At 37.8% G+C, this 24,739-nt stretch overlaps 1 protein-coding gene across 1 annotated transcript; it reads left to right on the top strand.

Annotated features, from left to right (window-relative positions):
* Window positions 1-23,268: 23,268 nt before the first annotated feature.
* On the top strand, window positions 23,269-24,104 carry LOC141393356 (uncharacterized). Its single transcript, XM_073966356.1, has one exon. The coding sequence runs from the start codon at window positions 23,456-23,458 to the stop codon at window positions 23,837-23,839; it is 384 nt and encodes a 127-aa protein (XP_073822457.1). The 5' UTR covers window positions 23,269-23,455; the 3' UTR covers window positions 23,840-24,104.
* The last annotated feature ends 635 nt before the right edge of the window (window positions 24,105-24,739 follow it).

Here is a 24,739-nt window from a genome sequence, read left to right as displayed (position 1 = left end):
GATGTGCATAGTATGGACCAAATCGGTTACTCCCTTCAAGAGTTATCGTGCGAACAAATTTTCCGAATATTTTCGAACTTTTGTGGGGGAGGTACCGGAAGGAGTGGACCGATATAACCCATAATTTGGATAAAATATTAAAATATTATAAATTTTGGACCGAATCGGTTGATCCGTTCGAGAGTTAAGGTGCGCACCAGCCAGACAGACGGACGGACATTGCTAAATCGACTTTAAATTTTCGGAAACGGATTTCGTCCAAACATAATTGGGGTCACGAACCATTATTCCGATGAGGGACATTTTACCCGTATGAAAGTGTATATACCCATTAGCAAAAATTTCAAGTTATGTAACCACTATTCCTGGGCATGGTATCAGGGACCAGGAAGCATGGAAGAAAATTTATCCATCCATTACGGTACCAATCTAAAGGAATGATCTCCCATGGTTTATTTGGCGGACTTTTAGGGAAATAGTTTGTGTGATGCTTCTGGCCCTATGGTATTGTTCAATGTAGCACCTTAGGTAACACCTCGGAGATTTACGTTAGTCCTGGAATTTACCAATTTAAACCCAATCAGGAAAATTGTCACTATCTATTATATCCTAAGTAAGTCTTTTTTATCTTACAAAAGTCTGCCACTAGTCACCCCAAATTAGCAACATTTCTAAAAACAATAAAAACAATTAAATTCCATTACAACTTAATTCGCCCCATCACTGTCGGCAAAGATGATTCGAAAATTCAGCGAAAAATTAAATCTCATTGCAGTAGCAAAATGAAGTTAATGCAAAAACACAAAACGTTGGTGCGCCATCATCGACAACATTGGCAAAAACACAACATAAAGTTTTTCCATCAAAACTTTCTGTTTTTCTTGCTGAGGTTTCCTTCTTCTTCTTTAGGTTACGTTAGAAATTCCAACCGAAAATGATGTTGCAGTTTATTTTAGTTGCACGCCAATATATTTGCACTTTTAGCCGCTCTGTTTAACTTCTTCTGAGTTGTTTTGATTTCCTTTGGTATTAAAGTTGGTAGTAGATGATGATGTTGTTGTTTGTAAACTTATATACAAGGTAAATTATGAAATTATGTTGAATTTGTTTGTAAAAGATTGATGGGTGATAAATAAACTAAGTAAAAAATTCAGTCGGTTTTGCAAAACCTAAATACTGTTTCAAGAACTATTGGCTTCCCATAGAGATAAAATCAACACGATTCGAGAAGAGGCCTTAAACTGAATTGAAGCGTAAAAGTGTTTTGGGAGGTAGCTGAAGGATTTGACGGACATCATCCATTTTGGAACTGGATCGAATATTTCGATAGTTATTGTGTAACCAAATGGATATTGGTGTGATACAATAAGTATTTATTGTATGTAGCCCAAACAAAATAGGAATTGAAATAGAAAAATTCCCACAGAGCTGAATTTTGGTGGAAATGTAGGATTTGTCATTACAAATGAGGTCCTAAAAATCTCCGTTGATCCCATGCGTGCAAAGAAACTTATTCATGGTCACAGGTCAAATTTTTTGGGTTTTTATACCCTATACCACAATGTGGAAAAGGGTATTATAAGTTTGTTTTGGTAAAAATTCATGTAACACCGCGAAATATTCGTCGGAGACCCCCAATGTGATATACCAATCTTCATATCTCGACGAGATAAAGCGATTTTGAGATGTGTGTCTGTCCGTCCGTCCGTCCGTCCGTCTGTCCATTATAAATTGTAAACACGCTCCAGGCCGCAATTATGGACCGATCGTCACGAAATTTTGTATGGAGGTCGGGTTCAGATCAGAATAGATCCCTATTCTTATTGGTGATGATCGAGAAATATTAAGCGGGTGAAATGGACCAAAAACAAAATTTTTATCCGATTTTGTAGCGGCTCTGTATGTCGCAATTATAGTCCGATTGCCTCGAAATTTTAAATAATGTAAGATTATATGACAAAGAAGAAGCTTGCAATTTGAGATGGTGATCGGATGATGTTTAGAGGGTTAAATGGACCACAACTTTTGTGTGAAAATTGTGAAAATTTTTAATATACTGGTAACATCTTTATTCCTGGACCACACATTCCGCCCACATAAATAATATTTGGAAGGACAACTCTTGCCCTCTCAATTAATGCCAATTATGTTGATTTATGTGGTCAGATAACAGAGCTACAGCCTAGTATATCGAGTGTTTTGCTTGTAATGTAATCAAAAGCATACTAGAGGTCGCAATTATAGATCAATAGTCACGAAATTTTGCACGAGGTAGGGGTTTAGGTCGAAGAAGATGCCTACAATTTTTGATGATGATCTGATATTATTTAGCGGGTGCAATGAACCATTATTTTTGTATGCTAAATAAAAACATTTTATTTTTGGTCCATATTTGAGTCCCATAGGCCATATACCGGCAAAGTCGCCTATATATGAAAAATTAACTACCGATCTTTCCCTAATGAAAATTGCAATAATATGTGTGCTTGGTAACGGACCTACTACCTAAGATATAATGAGTTTTGTAAAGAGAACCACATCTTCCTCCCATGCTACAAATTTTCTCTATCATGACAGATAAATTCCCAGTTCTCACAAATTGCGTGGAACCCTATCATATTACCTGTCCAATTGTTCAAAATTCAAAGATGTAGCAGAAACTGCTAAACAACGCCAATTTTCCAATTTAAGAATATTTCTTAAAATGTAATGTATATAATTGTTCCACAAACATCCCAGTAGGGACAAGGGAGCCTTCTCTCATATCAATGAGAGCACCCCGACTAATATCAGCTCAATGATATGTAGACAGCGGAATTTTATGCAATTGTAAAATTTGCATATTTTTGGCTTCTAATTAAATTCCAATCGAAATATATCACATATACAAAAATATGCGAAATGTATAAATTATGCATATGCAAATATTATTTTTGTATATGTAAAATTTCTGCATTTCACATATTTTCGTATGCTACATATATATATAATATCTTCTAAAATGTTTATGTGTACATTTTTCTGTTTGAAATTCACTTCAGACAAGTCAATAAAATAGAGAAATCTGTAACCAGAGCCACAATCTTCAAAATGTCGAAAATAGAGAGCTTTCGTTGTATGTGAGCTATATAAACGCCTAGACCTATACCGACAAATTTCAGATGGAAAATCGGTAGGTTCTGGTTATGGGAGCTATATGAAGACGTGGACATATAACGACAAATTTCAGGTGGAAAGTTTTTTTACCTCCAACGAAGACTGAATCCAAAATGTCAGCCACTTCAGTTTGATAATGAGGCCACAACCTTCAAAATACCGGGTATCGGGAGGTACGGTTCTATGGGAGCTATATGAAGACCTGGACCTATACCGATAAATTTCAGGTCAAAAATTGTGATGAACGAATACTTCATACAAACTTTCAGCCAATTCGATGGAATATTTAGGGAACAAAGTCTTGCATATGGTTTAGCAAATATGTCAAAATATGCAAAAAATTAGGTCCAGACTAAATGTCCGTTCTAAAAATACTTATTGGTGCCACCATAGTACAATTGTTTGCACACCCGCCTTGCACGCTGAAGGTCGGGCGTTCGATTCCCGGCCACCAAACATCAAATTTTCAACGATTTCAAAATACCCCTCAGTAAAGTTGGCGACATTTTCTGAGTATTTCAACCATGTACTCAACTACAGGTGGTGTTTTAAGACATGCCTTTCGGACTCGGCGATAAACAGTAGGCCCCATACTATTGCTGTAATATGAATCGTGGTACACGCCCTGTCCCTTCTGTGATGTTTGTGCAACAATTATTATATTGTTATTTAAACTTAATGTGATAAGGTTGCAGACTCCAAAAACTTATTATTTACAATGAGCTTATTTGTCCAAAAGAAACTTTGATTTGCTGAAAGCTAACTCGCAGGGTAGTGGTGTAGGGTATCGTATGGTCGGCCCTGTCCGACTATAGCCTTTGCTTACTTGTTTTTATATGTGTCAAAAACTGTGAGCCTTACCAAAAAGTGACTAAAGCAAAAGACAACGACCGTAAAACTCTCTATAAGATATCGCGTTCCTGAAAGTCACATTATAATGATATGCACATGTAAAGCACCTATAACTTATTTGACCCGAATGTCAGGATACAAAATCTGGTTAGACATAGTGCTACTGGACCGAGTACTACAAACAAAATCAAAAATGTGAATTTCGAATTTCTTCAGAATCATTCCATGGACCAATAACAAATTCTGCATTATGAAAACCATTAGGAATAACAAAATCGTTTAATTTGTTATGGAGGGTATATTATGTTTGTCATTCTGTTTGCAACTCCTCGAAATAATAATTTAAGATCATATAAAGTATAGATGTTCTTTATCAGCCTGCTTCTACCCCGATATAGCCCCATGACTGTCCGAAGTAGGTGGATAATACTTCGGTAAATGTATTGTAGGTCTATTCAGCTTGAAACAACCCCTACCTTACAAAGTGACGCGTCGTTTTAAGGGCTTTTGAAGGTATTATTCTCTTAAGGTCAATCCCCGATCAGAACAACAACATTTTCGGCGGTGGTGGCCTGAGTATTTCAGCCATGAAAACTTATTTACAAGTTGTGTCGTAAGATACTCCGTTCGGGCTCGGACTTGCGGGAAATAAATTGGTTTGAAGGTATTTTAAATCTAGTTTTGAAAAAAACACAAAAAACCCTTCAATATAACAAAACTATTTGCAATAAATATTTGGAATATAATAAAACTATTTTTGACAAATATTCGCGTTTTTATTATTAGGTCGGAAACTTTTCTAGTAGCCCTCGTACATTCCACTCACTGAACCCAGAATTGATGCGATCAGTTATAACAGTTCATGTCTTTAATATTTATGTATCCCCTAAATAATAAAAATGTTCAAAAATGTTATTTTTTATGAAATTTTCCTTAGAAGTTATTCACACAAGCCTGTTACACCTATAGTATCTGTTGGTATCTGTGGTATTTGAAAAATATCTGTTGTACAACAGATACTTGAGAACGAAAAAACAAATAAAGTTCTCACTCGTTCATATACAACACAGAACTGTTTCTAACAGTTATGTTATTGTGAGTATACACAACCCAAACAATATCATAACTGTTACACTCATTCCCACATTTATATCATATTATATCTGTTATGTATATGATATATCTGTTTTGTTGATATAAACAGTTATACCATTGCACGTGTTTAATTTATATTTATAAACATTTCAAAAAAATAACTTTTCTGAGGGACGGACCGCAACGAGTTGTTCGTTACATCCTATAATTAAATTTGATATAAGTTTGAGAGATAAAGTTTGGATCCATATCAGCTAATCCTTACAATAGTTAACGTGTCTACCAGCCAGTCATTTTTGTTGGCCACCGTAGAATTTTTAGATTTTTTGGACTATTGTGTCAGGAAGCATAGATATAAATATCGATATAAACTGGACCACAAAGATTAGCTTCGGTAAAAATTTCCAAAATTTCCACTGGAAATTTCAGCCATATTGGATACCCAATTCGTATTCTATCGTGCTCAATAGTCATCGAAGTTGGTGCCGATAGGATTTTTCGAGCTTCGAGCCTTTATCGCAAGGAGTACGGACTTTTCCCCAAAGAAAATTGTACCGTCGTACTGAGGGTCGCAAGAACCACATGTTACAAAAAATTTCAAAACGATATGCATGATGTCCTTAAACTACACATATCAGAAAAATTAATTTGTGCTCACGATTTCAGCTATTTTTATCTTTTTTTATGTAAGCTTGGGCAAAATATTACGAGGTGGAAAGCTTGAAGCAAATATGTCGGACGGACAGGACTAAATGAACTCCAAATTATCTGAATACTTTTATGTCATTATATCGATGAGGCACAATGTGTACAAACTCGCGAAAGCCTAAGGCTAATTCCCTTCTGGCCGTCTATAAAGACTGGACGTATATAAAGACACCTTTCCGGTCAAAGACTCTATTCTGGTCGTTTATAAAGACTCCCTTCTAGTCGTCTATAAAGATTCCCTTCTGGTCATGTAAGAAGACTCCCCATGGACACCTTCCCGGTCATCGATAAAGACTCCCTTCTGGACGTCTATAAAAATGTCCTTCTGGTCGTCTATAAAGACTCCCATCTGGTCGTCTATAAAGACTCCCATCTGGTCGTCTATAAAGACTCCCATCTGGTCGTCTATAAAGACTCCCATCTGGTCGTCTATAAAGACTCCCATCTGGTCGTCTATAAAGACTCCCATCTGGTCGTCTATAAAGACTCCCATCTGGTCGTCTATGAAGACTCCCATCTGGTCGTCTATAAAGACTCCCATCTGGTCGTCTATAAAGACTCCCATCTGGTCGTCTATAAAGACTCCCATCTGGTCTTCTATAAAGACTCCCATCTGGTCGTCTATAAAGACTCCCATCTGGTCTTCTATAAAGACTCCCATCTGGTCGTCTATAAAGACTCCAATCTGGTCGTCCATCTAGCCCCTTCTGTTAGTCTCTATAGACTTCTTCATGTCGTCTATAAACACTCTCTTCTGGTGGTCTATAAAGAATTCCGCCTGGTCGTCTATAGACACTTCCATCTTGTCGTCTACAGAGACTTCCTTCTGGTCTTCTATAACGACTCTCTTCTGTTCTTCTATTAAAACGTTCTTCAGGTATTTTACAGACTCCCTTCTGTTCTTCTATAACTACTGCCTTCTGGTCATCTATAAAGACTCCCATCTGGTCGTCTATAAAGACTCCCATCTGGTCGTCTATAAAGACTCCCATCTGGTCGTCTATAAAGACTCCCATCTGGTCGTCTATAAAGACTCCCATCTGGTCTTCTATAAAGACTCCCATCTGGTCGTCTATAAAGACTCCAATCTGGTCGTCCATCTAGCCCCTTCTGTTAGTCTCTATAGACTTCTTCATGTCGTCTATAAACACTCTCTTCTGGTCGTCTATAAAGAATTCCGCCTGGTCGTCTATAGACACTTCCATCTTGTCGTCTACAGAGACTTCCTTCTGGTCTTCTATAACGACTCTCTTCTGTTCTTCTATTAAAACGTTCTTCAGGTATTTTACAGACTCCCTCCTGTTCTTCTATAACTACTGCCTTCTGGTCATCTATAAAGACTCCCATCTGGTCGTCTATAAAGACACCCATCTGGTCGTCTATAAAGACTCCCATCTGGTCGTCTATAAAGACTCCCATCTGGTCGTCTATAAAGACTCCCATCTGGTCTTCTATAAAGACTCCCATCTGGTCGTCTATAAAGACTCCCATCTGGTCGTCTATAAAGACTCCCATCTGGTCGTCTATAAAGACTCCCATCTGGTCGTCTATAAAGACTCCCATCTGGTCGTCTATAAAGACTCCCATCTGGTCTTCTATAAAGACTCCCATCTGGTCGTCTATAAAGACTCCAATCTGGTCGTCCATCTAGCCCTTCTGTTAGTCTCTATAGACTTCTTCATGTCGTCTATAAACACTCTCTTCTGGTCGTCTATAAAGAATTCCGCCTGGTCGTCTATAGACACTTCCATCTTGTCGTCTACAGAGACTTCCTTCTGGTCTTCTATAACGACTCTCTTCTGTTCTTCTATTAAAACGTTCTTCAGGTATTTTACAGACTCCCTTCTGTTCTTTTATAACTACTGCCTTCTGGTCATCTATAAAGACTCCCATCTGGTCGTCTATAAAGACTCCCATCTGGTCGTCCATCTAGCCCCTTCTGTTAGTCTCTATAGACTTCTTCATGTCGTCTATAAACACTCTCTTCTGGTCGTCTATAAATAATTCCGCCTGGTCGTCTATAGACACTTCCATCTTGTCGTCTACAGGGACTTCCTTCTGGTCTTCTATAACGACTCTCTTCTGTTCTTCTATTAAAACGTTCTTCAGGTATTTTATAGACTCCCTTCTGTTCTTCTATAACTACTGCCTTTTGGTCATCTATAAAGACTCCCATCTGGTCGCTTATATGGACTCCCATCTGGTCGTCTCTAAAGACTGCCTTCTGGTCGTCTATAAAGACTCACATCTGGACGTCTACTCCCTTCTTGTGGTCCGCAAAGACTCCCTTCTGGTGGTCTATAAAGACTCCCTTCAGTTCTTCTGTAACTACTGCCTTCTGATCATCTATAAAGACTCCCATCTGGTCGTCTATAAAGACTCCCATCTGGTCGTCTATAAAGACTCCCATTTGGTTGTCTTTAAAGACTCCCATCCGGTCGTCTATAAAGACTCCCATCTTATCGTCTATAAAGACTGCCTTCTGGTCGTCTATAAAGACTGCTATCCGGTCGTCCATAAAGACTCCCATCTGGTCGTCTATAAAGACTCCCATCTGGTCGCCTATAAAGACTCCCATTTGGTCGTCTATAAAGAATCCCATCTGGTCGTCTATAAAGAATCCCATCTGGTCGTCTATAAAGAATCCCATCTGGACGTCTACTACCTTCTTGTGGTCCGCAAAGACTCCCTTCTGGTGGTCTATAAAGACTCCCTTCTGTTCTTCTGTAACTACTGCCTTCTGGTCGTCTATAAAACTCCCATCTGGTCGCCTATAAAGACTCCCATCTGGTCATCTATAAAGACTACCATCTAGTCGCTTATAAAGACTCCCATCTGGTCGTCTATAAAGACTCCCATCTTATCGTCTATAAAGACTGCCTTCTCGTCGTCTATAAAGACTGCTATCCGGTCGTCCATAAAGACTCCCATCTGGTCGTCTATAAAGACTCCCATCTGGTCGCCTATAAAGACTCCCATTTGGTCGTCTATAAAGAATCCCATCTGGTCGTCTATAAAGAATCCCATCTGGTCGTCTATAAAGAATCCCATCTGGACGTCTACTCCCTTCTTGTGGTCCGCAAAGACTCTCTTCTGGTAGTCTATAAAGACTCCCTTTAAGTCGTCTATAAAGACTCCTTCATTGAAGTCTATTATGACGAACATCTGAAGAAGACTCCTTTCTTGTCGACCACAAAGACTCACTTCAGGACGCCTGCGGTCATCTACAAAGACTCTCTTTTGGTCGTCTATAAAAACTCCCTTCAGGTTGTCTATCAACCTTCTTTGTGGTCGTCTATTACGGCATCCTCTTGTTGGCGTATAAAGATTCCCTTTTGGTCTCCTATAAAAACTACATTCTGGTCGTCTATAGAACTCCCTTATAATTGTTCCACAAACATCCCATACGGGACAAGGGAGACTTCTCTCATATCAATGAGTACACCCCGATTCATATTAGCTCAATGATATGGGACCTACTGTTTATTGCCGAGTCCGAACGGCGTGTCTTAAGACACCACTTGTAGAGAAGTTTTACATGGAAAATGTCGCCAACATTTGCAAACATTGCCACCGTTGAAATTGTTGATGTTGCCTGTCCTGGCGGGTGTGCATACCATTGCTCCCATAAAACTCCCTTATAGTCATCTATAAAGACACCTTTCCGATCATCGATAAAGACTCTCTCCTGGTCGACTATAAATTCTCTCTTCTGGCCGTCTATAAAAAAATCCCTTCTTTCTTTCTTTACGACATCCTCTTGTTGGTTTATAAATATTCCCTTTTGGTCTTCTATAAAGAATCCCTGCTGGTCGTTTATAAAGACTCCTTCTAATCGTCTATAAAGCCGCCCTTCAGGTCGTCTATAAAGCCGCCCTTCAGGTCGTCTATAAAGCCGCCCTTCAGGTCGTCTATAAAGACGCCCTTCTGGTCATCTATAAAGACTCTTCTACATCTAAAGTCATCATTCTTACCATCTTCCTTACCTACCTTCTTTAAAATATCCATTCCATACAGTTTCTCTTATTTGTGAAGTATTTTTATCTCGTTCCTATATCCCCTACGCTCGATCATCTGCTTGTTATAAATACCGCATCTATTTAGTTTCCATTACTTTGGTATTCTCTCGTTAATAAACCCAAAATGTTATGATGTTTATCTGAAACATTTCTGGTAGTTTTGACGTCATAATTTCAAATATTCCAACAATTAACAGAACAACAACCTTCTGTTTGAATCCGAAATTCAAAAGTGAAATTCAATCGGGGTTTCCATTCAAACACAACTCCTATGACGACACCCACATTCTTCTTCAGACGTTCGTCATAATTTTTAATGATTTTGTAAACAAAACAATAAACATTAACAACAATAATTAACACATTTTTTTCTTGTGTTTGTTGTGATATCGGAAAGTCAACAGGAAAAAAAATTGAATCATCACAAAAAATGAAATCAAAACATATACATTATCCACATTACAATGTGTGGTTATAAATGACAACAAATAACCACGAAACAATCAACCACAAAACACACTGACAGCTATATGTGGATAGACTTATGGATGGAAGGACCGGAAGATATGTGAATGTCAGCAAAATAAATAAAAAATGACTCCGACCACATAGTCAAATAATTACATATGAATGCCTTTACAAATTGATATGAATGCCCGTTTCATAAAGAAATCACAGAATAAACACCAAGGGCTCAATTCTTGTTTTAGAAAATTGAGATGAAAACTTTTGTAAAGGAAATATACGTCAAATGAAAGATTTTATAAGGCAAATATTTTGTATTTAAATTTTTCATAGAACAAGAATCCAACCCCAGGAATTTGCAAACAAATTCATTATAGAGGAGTAAAGGGTTGGGGTCTTTACATACAATCAGAAAGAGAGTCTTAAGATATGAGCAGAAGGAGGCTTTAATAAGCACTCTAAAGACAATATTTAAGGCGAGTTTAATAGACGGGTTGAATAGCGGTCTCTATAGAAGAGATGACGGGTGTATTTACAGACGAGCTAAATGAAGTCTTTACAGACGAACAAATTCTTTAAAGGGGAGTTGTAAAAGGGAAAGTTTCTGGTCCAGTAGTCAAGTCTTCACACACGATTGGAAGGAAGTCTTTAGGAAAATCAGAAGAAAGTCTTTGGTGATGACCATAGGGACTGCTGAAGAAAGTCTTTACAGGCTAACTGAAGTAAGATGAGAAGAAGGGAGTCCTAATTCTCGAGCAAAACGGATTTATTACAGGAGAGCCGAAAAGCTACCGGAAGTGAACCTGTATAAGATACATAAAGGTATTCGTTGAAGAAGGAGGCTCTGTATACGATCAGAAGCGGGTCCTTATAAATAACACAGTGTGTAATTTTTTGAGTGATAGAAGACCAAAAATTAGAAGGTATATGTCCCGGCGTTTTTCCCCATTACTTCAACTTTCGCGGTTATGCGCCCCCAAAGACCTGAGGCCTTGATGTCAAAAGGGATCATTTTGTCAGGTACATATCTTCTAAACCGCTATGAACAAAAGTTGTAGCTCTCGTCTTAAGGAATAGTAATTGTGAACAAATAAAAACCATTCAACCTCACCTTCAAGGTCAAAATCGTCAAGGTCAAATTTCCCTTTTAATTTTTTCTCGGATTTTAGTCTACAGATATCAAACCGATCAAACAACCAACTAGAAAACCTTACCTTAGATCTTAGTAAACAACTTTCTAGAACATACGAACTCTGTAGAAACGGTTCTTAATGCTCAAAATAGCAAATCAAATCCTCTTCTCTCGGTCCCTGCTCCATAGATACTAAACCGTTCAAACATTTTCTAGTTGGTTGTTTGCTTCAATTTTGATCGGTTTGATATCTGTAGACTAGACAAGACCTTGACGATTTTGACCTTGAAGGTGAGGTTGAATGTATACAACAACACTACAACTTTTCTTCTACGAGTAAACCCAAATTCTTAGCGGTTTAGAAGACATGTGCCTGACAAAATGATCCCTTTTGACATCAAGGCCTCAGGTCTTTTGGGGCCCATAACCGCGAAAGTTGAAGTTATAGGAAAAACGCCAGGACACGTGTCTTCTTATTTTTGGCCTTCTATCCCGCTGTGGTGTCAGAATATGGTTAATAATTTTCGTGTCGCACAGTGTAACCAGAATGAAGTCTCTGCAGACTAAGAGCAAAATGTCTTTATAAACAACCTAAAAGTAATCTTTATAGATGACCTGAAGGGAGTCTCTATAGACGTCCTGAAGGGAGTCTCTATAGACGATCTGAAGGGAGTCTCTACAGAAGGGAGTCTCAATAGACGACCTGAAGGGAGTCTCTACAGAAGGGAGTCTCTATAGACGACCTGAAGGAAGTCTCTATAGACGACTTGAAGGGAGTATTTATAGACGGCCTGAAGGGAATCTCTATAGACGGGAGGGAGTCTCTATAGACGACCTGAAGGGAGTCTTTACAGACGATCTGAAGGTTGTCTATAAAGACGACCTGAAGGGTGTATATATAGACGACCTGAAGAGTGTCTATATAGACGACCTGTAGGGTCTTTATAGACGACCTGTAGGGAGTCTTTATAGACGACCTGGAGGGAGTCCTCATAGACGACATGAAGGGAGTCTTTATAGACGACCTGAAGGGAGTCTTTATAGACGACCTGAAGGGAGTCTTTATAGACGACCTGAAGGGAGTCTTTATAGACGACCTGAAGGGAGTCTTTATAGACGACCTGAAGGGAGTCTTTATAGACGACCTGAAGGGAGTCTTTATAGACGACCTGAAGGGAGTCTTTATAGACGACCTGAAGGTAGTCTTTATAGACGACCTGAAGGTAGTCTTTATAGACGACCTTAAGGGAGTTTTTATATGTCTTGAGAAACGACCTGAAGGCAGTCTTTATAGGCGACCTGAAGGGAGTCTTTATAGACGACCAGAAGGGAGTCTCTATAGACGACCTGAAGGGAGTCTCTATAGACGACCTGAAGGGAGTCTCTATAGACGACCTGAAGGGAGTCTCTATAGACGACCTGAAGGGAGTCTCTATAGACGACCTGAAGGGAGTCTCTATAGACGACCTGAAGGGAGTCTATATAGACGACCTGAAGGGAGTCTATATAGACGACCTGAAGGGAGTCTATATAGACGACCTGAAGGGAGTCTCTATAGACGACCTGAAGGGAGTCTATATAGACGACCTGAAGGGAGTCTCTATAGACGACCTGAAGGGAGTCTCTATAGATGACCTGAAGGGAGTCTCTATAGACGACCTGAAGGGAGTCTCTATAGACGACCTGAAGGGAGTCTCTATAGACGACCTGAAGGGAGTCTCTATAGATGACCTGAAGGGAGCCTCTATAGACGACCTGAAGGGAGTCTCTACAGACGACCTGAAGGGAGTCTCTATAGACGACCTGAACTGAAGGGAGTCTTTATAGACGAGTCTTAATAGACGACCTGAAGGGAGTCTTAATAGACGACCTGAAGGGAGCCTCTATAAACGACCTGAAGGGAGTCTCTATAGACGACCTGAAGGGAGTCTCTATAGACGACCTGAAGGGAGTCTCTATAGACGACCCGAAGGGAGTCTCTATAGACGACCCGAAGGGAGTCTCTATAGACGACTTGAAGGAAGTCTCTATAGACGACTTGAAGGAAGTCTCTATAGACGACTTGAAGGAAGTCTCTATAGACGACTTGAAGGAAGTCTCTATAGACGACTTGAAGGGAGTCTCTATAGACGACTTGAAGGGAGTCTCTATAGACGACTTGAAGGGAGTCTCTATAGACGACTTGAAGGGAGTCTCTATAGACGACTTGAAGGGAGTCTCTATAGACGACCTGAAGGGAGTCTCTATAGACGACTTGAAGGGAGCCTCTATAGACGACTTGAAGGGAGTCTCTATAGACGTCCTGAAGGGAGTCTCTATAGACGACCCGAAGGGAGTCTCTATAGACGACCTTAAGGAAGTCTCTATAGACGACCTGAAGGGAGTCTCTATAGACGACCTAAAGGAAGTCTTGAGAGACGACCTGAAGGGAATCTCTATAGACGACTTGAAGGGAATCTCTATAGACGACCTGAAGGGAGTATCTATAGACGACCTGAAGGGAGTATCTATAGACGACCTGAAGGGAGTCTCTATAGACGACCTGGAGGAAGTCTCTATAGACGACCTGAAGGGAGTCTCTATAAACGACCTGAAGGGAGTCTCTATAGACTACTTGAAGGGAGTCTTTATAGACGACCTGAAGGGAGTATTTGTAGACGACCTGAAGGGAGTATATGTAGACGTCCTGAAGGGAGTCTTTATAGACGCCCTGAACGGAGTCTTTATAGACGACCCGAAGGGAGTCTCTATAGACGACCTGAAGGGAGTCTCTATAGACGACCTGAAGGGAGTCTCTATAGACGTCCTTAAGGAAGTCTCTATAGACGACCTGAAGGGAGTCTTGAGAGACGACCTGAAGGGAGTCTTGAGAGACGACCTGAAGGGAGTCTTTATAGACGACCTGAAGGGAGTCTTCATAGACGACCTGAAGGGAGTCTTTATAGACGACCTGAATTGAGTCTTTATTGACGACTTGAAGGGAGTGTTTATAGACGACCTGAAGAGAGTCTTTGTTGACGACCTGAAGAGAGTCTCTATAGACGAAGGGAGTCTCTATAGACGACCTAAAGGGAGTCTTTATAGACGACCTGAAGGGAGTCTTTATAGACGACCTGAAGGGGGTCTTTATAGACGACCTTAAGGGAATCTTTATACACGACCTGATGGGAGTCTCTAAAGACGACATGAAGTGAGTCTTTGTTTACAAAATAATGGAAGGGCAGAAGGGAGCCTTTAAAGAAGAAGAGAGTTTTAGAGACATTCTTACGGAAAATTTATGGACAAACTGATGGGAGTCTTTATAGACGACCTGAAGGGAGTCTTTACTTACAAACTAATATAAGGGCAGAAGGAAGTCTTTAATGATGACAAGAGGAGAGTATTTAGAAACAATCTTACGGAAGACTTATGGACAAACAGATGGAACATTTTATGGTCCGACAGAAGGTCTTTATAAACAAACTGAAGAGATTAGTAAACGAAGACCTGGAATGGCGTTTTATAGGCAAATGAAGGGCGTCTCTGATCTGACAGAAAGTTTTATACACGCAGTCGTTATATACTTTCTGAAAAAGTTGTTGAAGGTAGGCATGCTGAAGGGATTCTTAAACTCGAAAATTTAAAATGTGTTTCATATGCGACTAGAAAGGGGTCTAAAAGATAAGCAGAAGCAAGAATTTATAAAAAAAGTTTTTGAAATGACTAGAAGAAGTCTATATGGCTGCCCTGAAGTTAGATTTTATAGACTTCTTCGGTTCACAACTACCAAATTCATGGATATAGAGCCCAAAACTGTTGGAATTTATGAAGCAGACAGTATGGGCTTCGGACACAGAAATCCGTTAAAAGTCCGTAATCTTATCTGCCCTTAAAAAATGAATAAAAATAGATGGGACAAGGGTAAATACCCACTAAAATGGGTAAATTGGGTACAAACGGGTAAATATCAAGGTATTTACCCAATATGTGGGTATAAACTACAGAAATTAAATCATACAATTAGATGCAAAAAAACACAGTGTTTTAGCAAATTGTAACTGACTATGAATAAAATTATGTTTTTTTTTGTATACGGAGCAAGTTAAAATAAGACCAATTTTGATCTCATATATTGTGACAGCATACTTGTAGTTGTAGTTCTCCATGCAGAAAAACATAAATGCTGGATCGAGATCCAAACTTTATAATATATCAGATGGATTAACCCACGATTTCAGCGGATAATCTTGATATTTTAGTCCTCCTCGTCAAAGCTATAAGTTTTCCATTCATCGTTAAATTTTTCGCACAAGCAACTCCAACGACCGATTTGACATATAAAAAGTTTATTCCGCGTGGTTAAGCCGTTTATCTGGTATTTTTTGATTGTCTGTTTGACAGAAAAACAAAATGTTGATTTCAAAATAAAATTTTATTTACCCAAATAAAGACCCAAAAAAGAAATTTATCGGGTATTTACCTGGTATTTACCAATTTTTTGGGTAGATTCCGGGTAGAATTCCATCAATAAACATTATAATATGATGTAGGCAGACGACCATCGGTATTTGAAACTTTACATGAAAGATACATGTAGTCCATAGAAGATCCGAAAACTTCTCTTAACACTAACTTAAATGAAGTTTATACACTTGGCCTTTAGGCGAACGAGGGTATATAAACTTTGATACACATTACGATTAAGTACAAAGATGAGACATATCGATACACTCCAAAGTTTAAAATTGTTCGCTAAAATAATGCGCATGATAACAATCAAAGGGAGTAATTTAAGTGGTCCAAATTTTACACTTCGTAATATTTTCCTAAGACATAAATCAGGTTCAAATATGGACTATGCCGGTCCACTCTTAGGGCATATCTTAGTTTCGTACCTATTACGACGTTGCGGCGGTTAGTCCATACTTCCTGTGATAATAACCCAAAAGCTCTAGAAAGTCCTGTCGGCTTACGAATTGTGTATCCGATTTGATCGTTACTTTGTAAATCTCAAACGTAAAGGAGGACTACATCGGACCTCCAATAAAAAGGTGTTTAATGACTTTCAAAAGATCGTTATGCAAATATTTTGGAAGGTACTTAGGTGTCAATTTCACACTTCCTTGCATAATGCTCCAAAAAATCCTACTGTGACCAACTAGCTTGTCTGGTGAGCACAACAGGACTCAAGTTCAACAATATTGCACTTTAATCTCGTTTTTAGTGGAAAGCAATACGTTCTGAGATAAGGGACCCGAAATGTCCCAATACTTAATGCCACAACTTCATCTCGAATTAATGGTCTTACTCTTAGATCCAGCGTTTATGATACCTAGCCCATAAATACCTAAAAATGTATGATGCAAACTTCAATACTGTATTTTTTTCTTCTAAATCAAAACTAAGTGATACCTTTTTTAATTCGTAAGGCATCAAGATATCTTCAAAATGTTTCTGAAATAAAAAACATCCAAGAAAAAATATTGTATATATAATAAATATTACACATAACCGTATATTTAAAAAAAACCTTAACACATTTCATTGCCATCAAAATTGTTGACAATTTCCAATAAAACTCCCTCTCATAATTTACTAAATATTCAATTCAATATCATAAATATGTTCAATTGCCAATGCTTGACTTTCCGACAGTTTTTCAGTTGAAATTATTATTTTTATAACAACGTTGTCAGAAAAAAAATCGAAGCTGTGTGCGTATGTATCTCGATTGACATGGTTCACATTATAGGAATGAGGGGTTCGGTTCTTCAGAACATCAAATATTCCACTTATGTTTGTATAGCATTTGAACGAACATCAACTAACAAATCAAGTGGAAAAATGTTGAGTTACCAACTCAACTCAACCAACCAAACAACCAGAAGAGAGCCCAGTCAGACGGCAACTGCCAACGAATGGCAGTGGTGATGTGTGGCTAAGTGAACCGTAGCAAAGCAAACATCACCCAGAAGCTATAATTCGAAATATAACTCAAATTGTTGCTATTAAATGAGATAATTTAATGCGATTGTAAATAAAGAAATAAATTGTGTACTTTTTTTGCTATGGAAAATGTTGTTATTTCAATTTTATACAAAAGAAATTGTAGCTGAGCGGCTAACTATAGACGGTTGTGATTTTACTTGAAATATATTAAGGTTACATCGCCGGGGAATTTGATAGAAAAATACACATTTAATAAGAATCAATAAATATATGAATGGCGTTCTCTGTGATTCTGAAAATTGGCTTAGCTTAAATAAATTTGAATAAAATCGCACAACTCTGTTCCAGAACCTGCAAGAATCAACCATTTTTTAGTTTGCTGTTCTCAGGACTGCAGTCTGACAGGTTTGAAGGTTTTTCAACTGTGTATCGCTTACGATGGCAAACTACACTGGCACAGCATAGCGACCTACCTATCGCATTGTATGTGGTTAACAAGTATCTTTATCTGCTCCCCAAGTGCTCCCGGCTATGGTCTTGAGGACCTTGTTCAAACTTCTCATCTTATCGCAGATAGCTGTTGCATGTGCGGACGACTTATACGTGCTGTCGAATGTGACCCCCGGGACTTTGGAGTAGCTGGTGGACGTAATTATAGACCCGTCGACCTGCATTCAGTGGGAGCATCATTTCCACCGTCCAAGTGGTGAACAGTTGACTTAGTGGCGAACATTTTCATATTTCTCGGGTGGAAGAACTCAATAAGACAAATGATATAAGCATTTAGCTGACACAAATATCATTGAAGTGGGACCTGATGCCATGAGCATACAATCATCCGCGTAGTAATTAGCATAATGCTGTCGAGAAGGCGAGGAATCGAAATTCCCCTCCTTGGGGAACTCCTTGTTTCTCTCTACGAGGTTTCGACTTCTTGTTTCTGAATTCCACGTATGACTGACGAACACAAATATAGTTGGTGATCCAACGTTTCAAACAAGGTCGGAGGATAGTATCCTCGACATCCTCGAACAGGTTAGCATGGTACAATCACTGTTCTGTGACACCATCTGTTCAGATTGAGACCTCGGCTAATATATGTGGAACAGATTGGAACAGGACAGATTGGTGCAATAGGATTGCAAAACCACCGAAGACTGCAGTTTCGTTTCCTGAATCGCCGCGACCATTCTACTTCTTCGACTCATACAATTCGCGATCTCACTGATCAAAGACCACCACAGTTAAACTGCATTAATGTCACATTGTAAGGAACTGGAAGAGCAATACGCGGTGTTAAAGACTGCGGCTGATATTGCTGTTGAGGGAGGGGGAGGGGGATTACAGGATAGTTTCATAATCCGATGACGTCGACGAAGACTCACTGGGGATCAGATTGGTACACCATGAAGCAACATATACTACATCAGGAAAGTCAGACCTGAAAAATTCCTTTACATTTCTCATACACCGACGTACATATGTATGTTGGATGAGGCGATTACAAATGTCGCGACACAGACAAGAAGTATCCGGAGCAGGCATTCCGAGACGAACACTAACATGTAGTTGCTGGGGTGACGGCCACTAGTCGAGTTGCTCTTGCCTCGGGTCAATTCGGTACATAAAACCGGCCGTCGCGAGCTTAGGTAGCGAAATCGGCCTGTACGAATCACATTTACCGGGATCCTTGACTGGCTTAAATAGCTGCAAAACTCTGCCGATTTTTCCATACTTTGGCCACAATGTGGGTGGCTAGAGATAGATTGAAAACTTTGGAACGATACTAAACTCCCGACACACCCAATTGTTTTCAGCATTAACATGGAGATTTCGTGAGGGCCTAACGCTATGGATGACTTGGCGTTGTTAATAGCGTTTGTAAAACGATCTATTGTAAATTGTGATGATTTCTCCTCGACAGGAAGACATATAAAGCGACGTAGTATTCTTCTCTTCCCCCTCTCCATACAGGGTGATCGAAAAACGTCCTTCCTGCTACCCGAACATCAAACTGGTTGGGCATAGGACATTCAGAGGTGAAGTCGGGCAGTCTCATAATGGGTCTTCTACTGTAGTGTAGATGTCCCTTTGGGTCGTCTACTGTAGAGTAGATGGCCCCTTGGGTCGTTTAATGTAGTGTAGGTAGCCCCTTTGGTCGTCTACTGTAGAGTAGATGACACTTTGGGTCGTCTACAATAGAGTATATGACCCCTTGGGTCCTCTACTGTAGTGTAGATGTCCCTTTGGGTGGTCTAATGTAGAGTAGATGGCCCCTTGGGTCGTCTACTGTAGAGTAGATGGCCCCTTGGGTCGTCTACTGTAGAGTAGATGGCCCCTTGGGTCGTCTACTGTAGAGTAGATGACCCCTTGGGTCGTCTACTGTAGAGTAGATGGCCCCTTGGGTCGTCTACTCTAGAGTAGATTGTCCTTTGGGTCGTCTAATATACAGTACTGGCCCCTTGGGTCGTCTAGCAGAAGCAGATTTTTTAAATATTTCACTTTCAAACAATTTTAAGGGTGTGGATCTTTTTGTAATATTTTTTATGGACGTGGATTTTTTAAAGAATTTATTTTCAATATTTTTGAAAGATGTGGATTTTTTAAAGAATTTATTTTCAATATTTTTTAAGGACGTGGAATTTTTAAAGAATCTATTTTGAATATATTTAAAGGACGTAGATTTTTTAAAGAATTTATTCTCAATACATTTAAGGGCGTGGATATTTTTAATGACGTGTATTTTTTAAAGAATTTATTTTCAATATTGTTTAAGGACACGAATTTTGTAAAGAATTTGTTTTCAATATTTTTTAAATGCGTGGTTTTTTTAAAGAATTTGTTTTCAACATTTTTTAAGAACGTGGATTTTTTAAAGAATTTATTTTCAATATTTTTAAAAACTTGGATTTTTAAAGAATTTATTTTCAATATTTTAAGGACGTGGATTTTTTAAAAAATTTATTTTCAATATTTTCAGGACCTGGATTTTTTAAAAAAATTATTTTCAATATATCAAGGACGTGGATTTTTTAATGAACTTATTTTCACAATTTCTTAAGGACGAGGATTTTTTAAAGGATTTATTTTCAATATTTTGTAAGGACGTGGATTTTTTAAAGATTTTATTTTCATTATTTTTTAAAGATGTGTATTTTTTAAAGAATTTATTTTCAGTATTTTTTAAGGACGTGGATTTTTTAAAGAATCTATTTTCAATATATTTAAAGGACGTAGATTTTTTAAAGAATTTATTCTCAAAACATTTAAGGGCGTGGATTGTTTAAAAATTTTTTCAAAATTTTTTAAGGGCGTGGATTTTTAAAGAATTTATTTCCGTATATTTTTTTTTTTAAGACTTGGATTTTTTAAAGAATTTATTTCCTCAATGATTTTTAAGGACGTGGATTTTTTAAAAATATGTATTTCCTCAATATTTTTAGGGACGTGGAATTTTTAAAGAATTTATTTCCTCAATATTTTTTAAGGACGTGGAATTTTTAAAGAATTTATTTCCTCAATATTTTTTAAGGGAGTGGAATTTTTAAAGAATTTATTTCCTCAATATTTTTTAAGGACGTGGAATGTTTTAAGAATTTTAAGGACATCGATTTTTTAAAGAAATTATTTCCTCAATGTTTTTTAAGGACGTGGATTTTTTAAAGAATTTATTTCCTCAATATTTTAAGGCGTGGATTTTAAAACAAAAATTATTTCCACAATATTTTTTAATGGCGTGGATTTTTAAAGAATTTATTTGTTCAATATTTGTAAGGCGTGGATTTTTAAAAAAATTTATTTCCACAATATTTTTTAAGGACGTGTATTTTTTAAAGAATTTATTTCTTCAATATTTTTAAGGACGTGGATTTTTTAAAGAATTTCTTTCCTCAATATTTTAAGGCGTGGATTTTAAAAAAAATTATTTCCACAATATTTTTTAATGGCGTGGATTTTTAAAGAATTTATTTCCTCAATACTTTTTTAAGGGCGTGGATTTTTTAAAAAAATTATTTCTTCAATATTTGTTTAAGGACGTGGATTTTTTAAAGAATTTATTTCCTCAATATTTTTAAGGACGTGGATATTTAAAAAATTTATTTCCTACCCCAAATGAAGACGAAATAACAAATTTCAGCCATTTCGGTGTTATAATGAGGCTAAAACCTTCAAAATACCGAAAATCGGGCGGTACCGTTCTATGGGGGCTATATGAAGGCGTGGATCTATACCGACAAATTTTGGGGGAAAGTTTTATACCCCCATCGAAGAGTAAGTACCAAATTTCAGCCATTTCAATGTTATAACTAGACTATAACCTTTAAAATACTGAAAATTGTGTGGTACCGTTCTATGGGGCCTATATCAAAACGTGGACCGATATAGCCCATTTGCAATATCAAACATCCTAGGAGAAATAGAAACTCCTATACCAAATTACAATGCTCAATTCTAAAGAATTTCGAACAGTATCTTGTTTTCAACAGACGGACATGGTTATGTCGACGTAGAATTTTACCCTGATCAAGAATATACAGTAGAATCGCGATAATTCGTACCTTAATAATTCGTAAACTTCGATAATTCGTAACAAACTGCCGGTCCCTTGAATCCATTTCCTTCGCATTTAAACCCCCCTAATTCGAAATCCTCGATAATTCGTAGAAAATTACCGGTCCCTTGGATTACAAATTATCGAAGTTCTACTGTATATACTTTTTAGGGTCTCCGATGAATATTTCGATGTGTTACAAACGGAATGACAAATACTATGGTGGAGGGTATAAAAAACTGAATAAGGCCACAAAAAAAAAATACCTTTGACCCTGAATAACTTCGTTTGCACACATGGGATCGATGGGGACTTTTAGGACGTTATTTCTAATGGAAAACCCTAGCTTTCCACCAAAATTCAACTTTATGGGATTTTGTGCTATTTCCCTCTAACGCGCATGTCTATTTTGACTAGACCCTGGAGGACACTTTACGATTTCTATTTGATGCCGACACAATTATATATGGTTATAAACCATCCAGCACAATATATATCATTCCGAGTGGAACCAGAAAAATTACATTTGGAAAAAATTTCAAAATGATTCTCGAACCGCAGTTAAACTGCATTTTATTTGAATTTTCGGAACTTTGATGGTCTCAGCGTATTTTTAGAGTTTTTGGTCATTATCTAAGGAAGTAATGATTAGCTCACGAAAAAATATGGTATTTTAATCAGGACCATAAGAACTTGACTCGGTAAAAAATTCAAAACGATTAAAGCCTTCGAACTACAACTGAATAATTTTTTGGAACTTGTTTTAGTAGAAGCGCAATTGTTGTAGAATTGTTTGTTCCTGAACAATTTGCTTCACAAATAATTTAAATATCTTAGAACAATAATCTCGGTGGTGATAGTCCTTGAGAGTTTCTTCTGTAAACTTTCGAATTGGAAAAAATAGAAGCGTTCATTAATTTCTGAATTTATTAAAATTTTGTTTCATTACTGTATGCGTCATATCAACTTTTTTTATTCGACATCCAATAAAACCAGAGAGAATATATCACTTTTTTATAATATCTCAATGGCACACCAAAGAGAGCTACGATTCGATATCTTATCGTACAGCGCGATAATGCAACAATTGAAGTAACAGCAGAACGAGAAGTGGAACGCACAAATCAAAAAAGCAAAAACAAACAAAGATACGTCATTATCAGTGGCCACAGCTATTGATCAAGCGACGCTGGAGCATAGCGTAGCAAGTAGGGCCGCTTATCACATTAACACCTTTTCTTGTTTTATTGATATGATAATACAACGATGTACATACAAGGGACGGACGGACAGATCGCAACCCACCCAATAACAAATCATTCAATTATCAATTCCATTGTTACGATACTCAAATCGAATCGAATAACAGTCAAGAGAACAAACAGTTCAAACAAGAATGGAAGACAGATAGTACGGCTGACACTAGTATGGAACGTGAAGTCAGAAACAAATGACGGGTTAACTGGAGTTTAAAGCGAGGAAATTAAAAAAAAAAACAACAAAACAAAAATCGAAGATAAGCAAACAACGAATAATTCTAACAACAACATGGCTACACACGAAGATGAAGCACCCAAAATTCCACCATTATATCCCTCAAAAATGTCCAAAGATGTGGAACAGGCGACAGTGTCCTATGACGATGTGGATTTTACCAGTGGCTTTGAGACACAATACGAACAGGAATATCGTCCATTGAAACCGAAAGTTAACGTACCTCCTCGACAAAATCCTCAAACATTGTGGTATCGTGATTTGAAAACCATACTCATTGTGGCATTTCTAATGGCCATATTCCTGTTTGGCACCATTCTCTTGACCAAATTGGTATTTACAACAAATCCCTTGTATGTCATTGCCATAACATCCATCTACGTGATTTTGGCCATTATTGGAATTGTTATCGAAGTGAAGTCGGTGCACGTACGTTGATGTTGATGACGTCGATGATATCTAGGCAATGGAGAAGAAGTAACCAAAACCTAAACAGAGCAACATTCATGTGCCAGTCAATATGTATGTGAAGGTCATGAAAAAGTGATAACAGTAATAAACATTAAGCAACAGAAGAATGACAATTGTTACAATGAGAATTTTATTATTATAGTTTAAGTGTTTTTCTCTATTAATTAATTTAACAAAATTTTAGAATTTAATATTGGCAAATTTTTAACAATAAATTATACAAAATATACAACATTGAGTCATTAAAATTGTACAACGTACGTTTAATTGTGAGTAAGTGGTCGTCTGGTTATCTGTGATTCATAGCCAATAAATTCTTCAGTACTCGTACTTGTATTCGTGTTATTAAACGATTAAAAGAAATGTTGCGAAATTTATTAAATAAAAAACAGAACAAAGCCATTATAGGAAAACAACCAACATATGTACCTTGCGATTCAGTACATCTATTAATATAATTGAATCATGAACAAGTACAACAAGTAAAAAGTCGTTAAGTTCGGCCGGTCCGACAATGGATAGACTCCTACTGCCTCCCACTATTGCTTAAATTACACTGTGAACACAAATGTTGGGGCAGAGATAATTCCTTTTGGAGATAACCCTTGGTGTGTGTATAATAAAACCCCGAAGGACAGATGCGCCGTGAGTCAAACTTCCACGTTATTGCGTGATGGAATAACGCTAATTCCTGATGGCCCACAGGGTCTCTAACAAAAATTTCATCACTCCATAACGCGGAAGTTCGACTCCCGGCGGATCTGTAATTCGGGGTTCATAATATACTCACCAAGGCCTTTCTTCCCCAAGAGAAATTTTCCGTGCCCCAGACTTTCACCTCCATTTTGTTGCACAGTGTTATCTAAT

Source organism: Musca autumnalis, unplaced genomic scaffold, assembly GCF_047663935.1.
Source record: "Musca autumnalis isolate F117 unplaced genomic scaffold, ASM4766393v1 scaffold_2, whole genome shotgun sequence".
In the NCBI taxonomy this organism is placed as follows: domain Eukaryota; kingdom Metazoa; phylum Arthropoda; class Insecta; order Diptera; family Muscidae; genus Musca; species Musca autumnalis.
The sequence above is the reverse complement of the archived record's forward strand: the minus strand, read 5'-3'. Positions and strand labels throughout refer to the sequence as shown.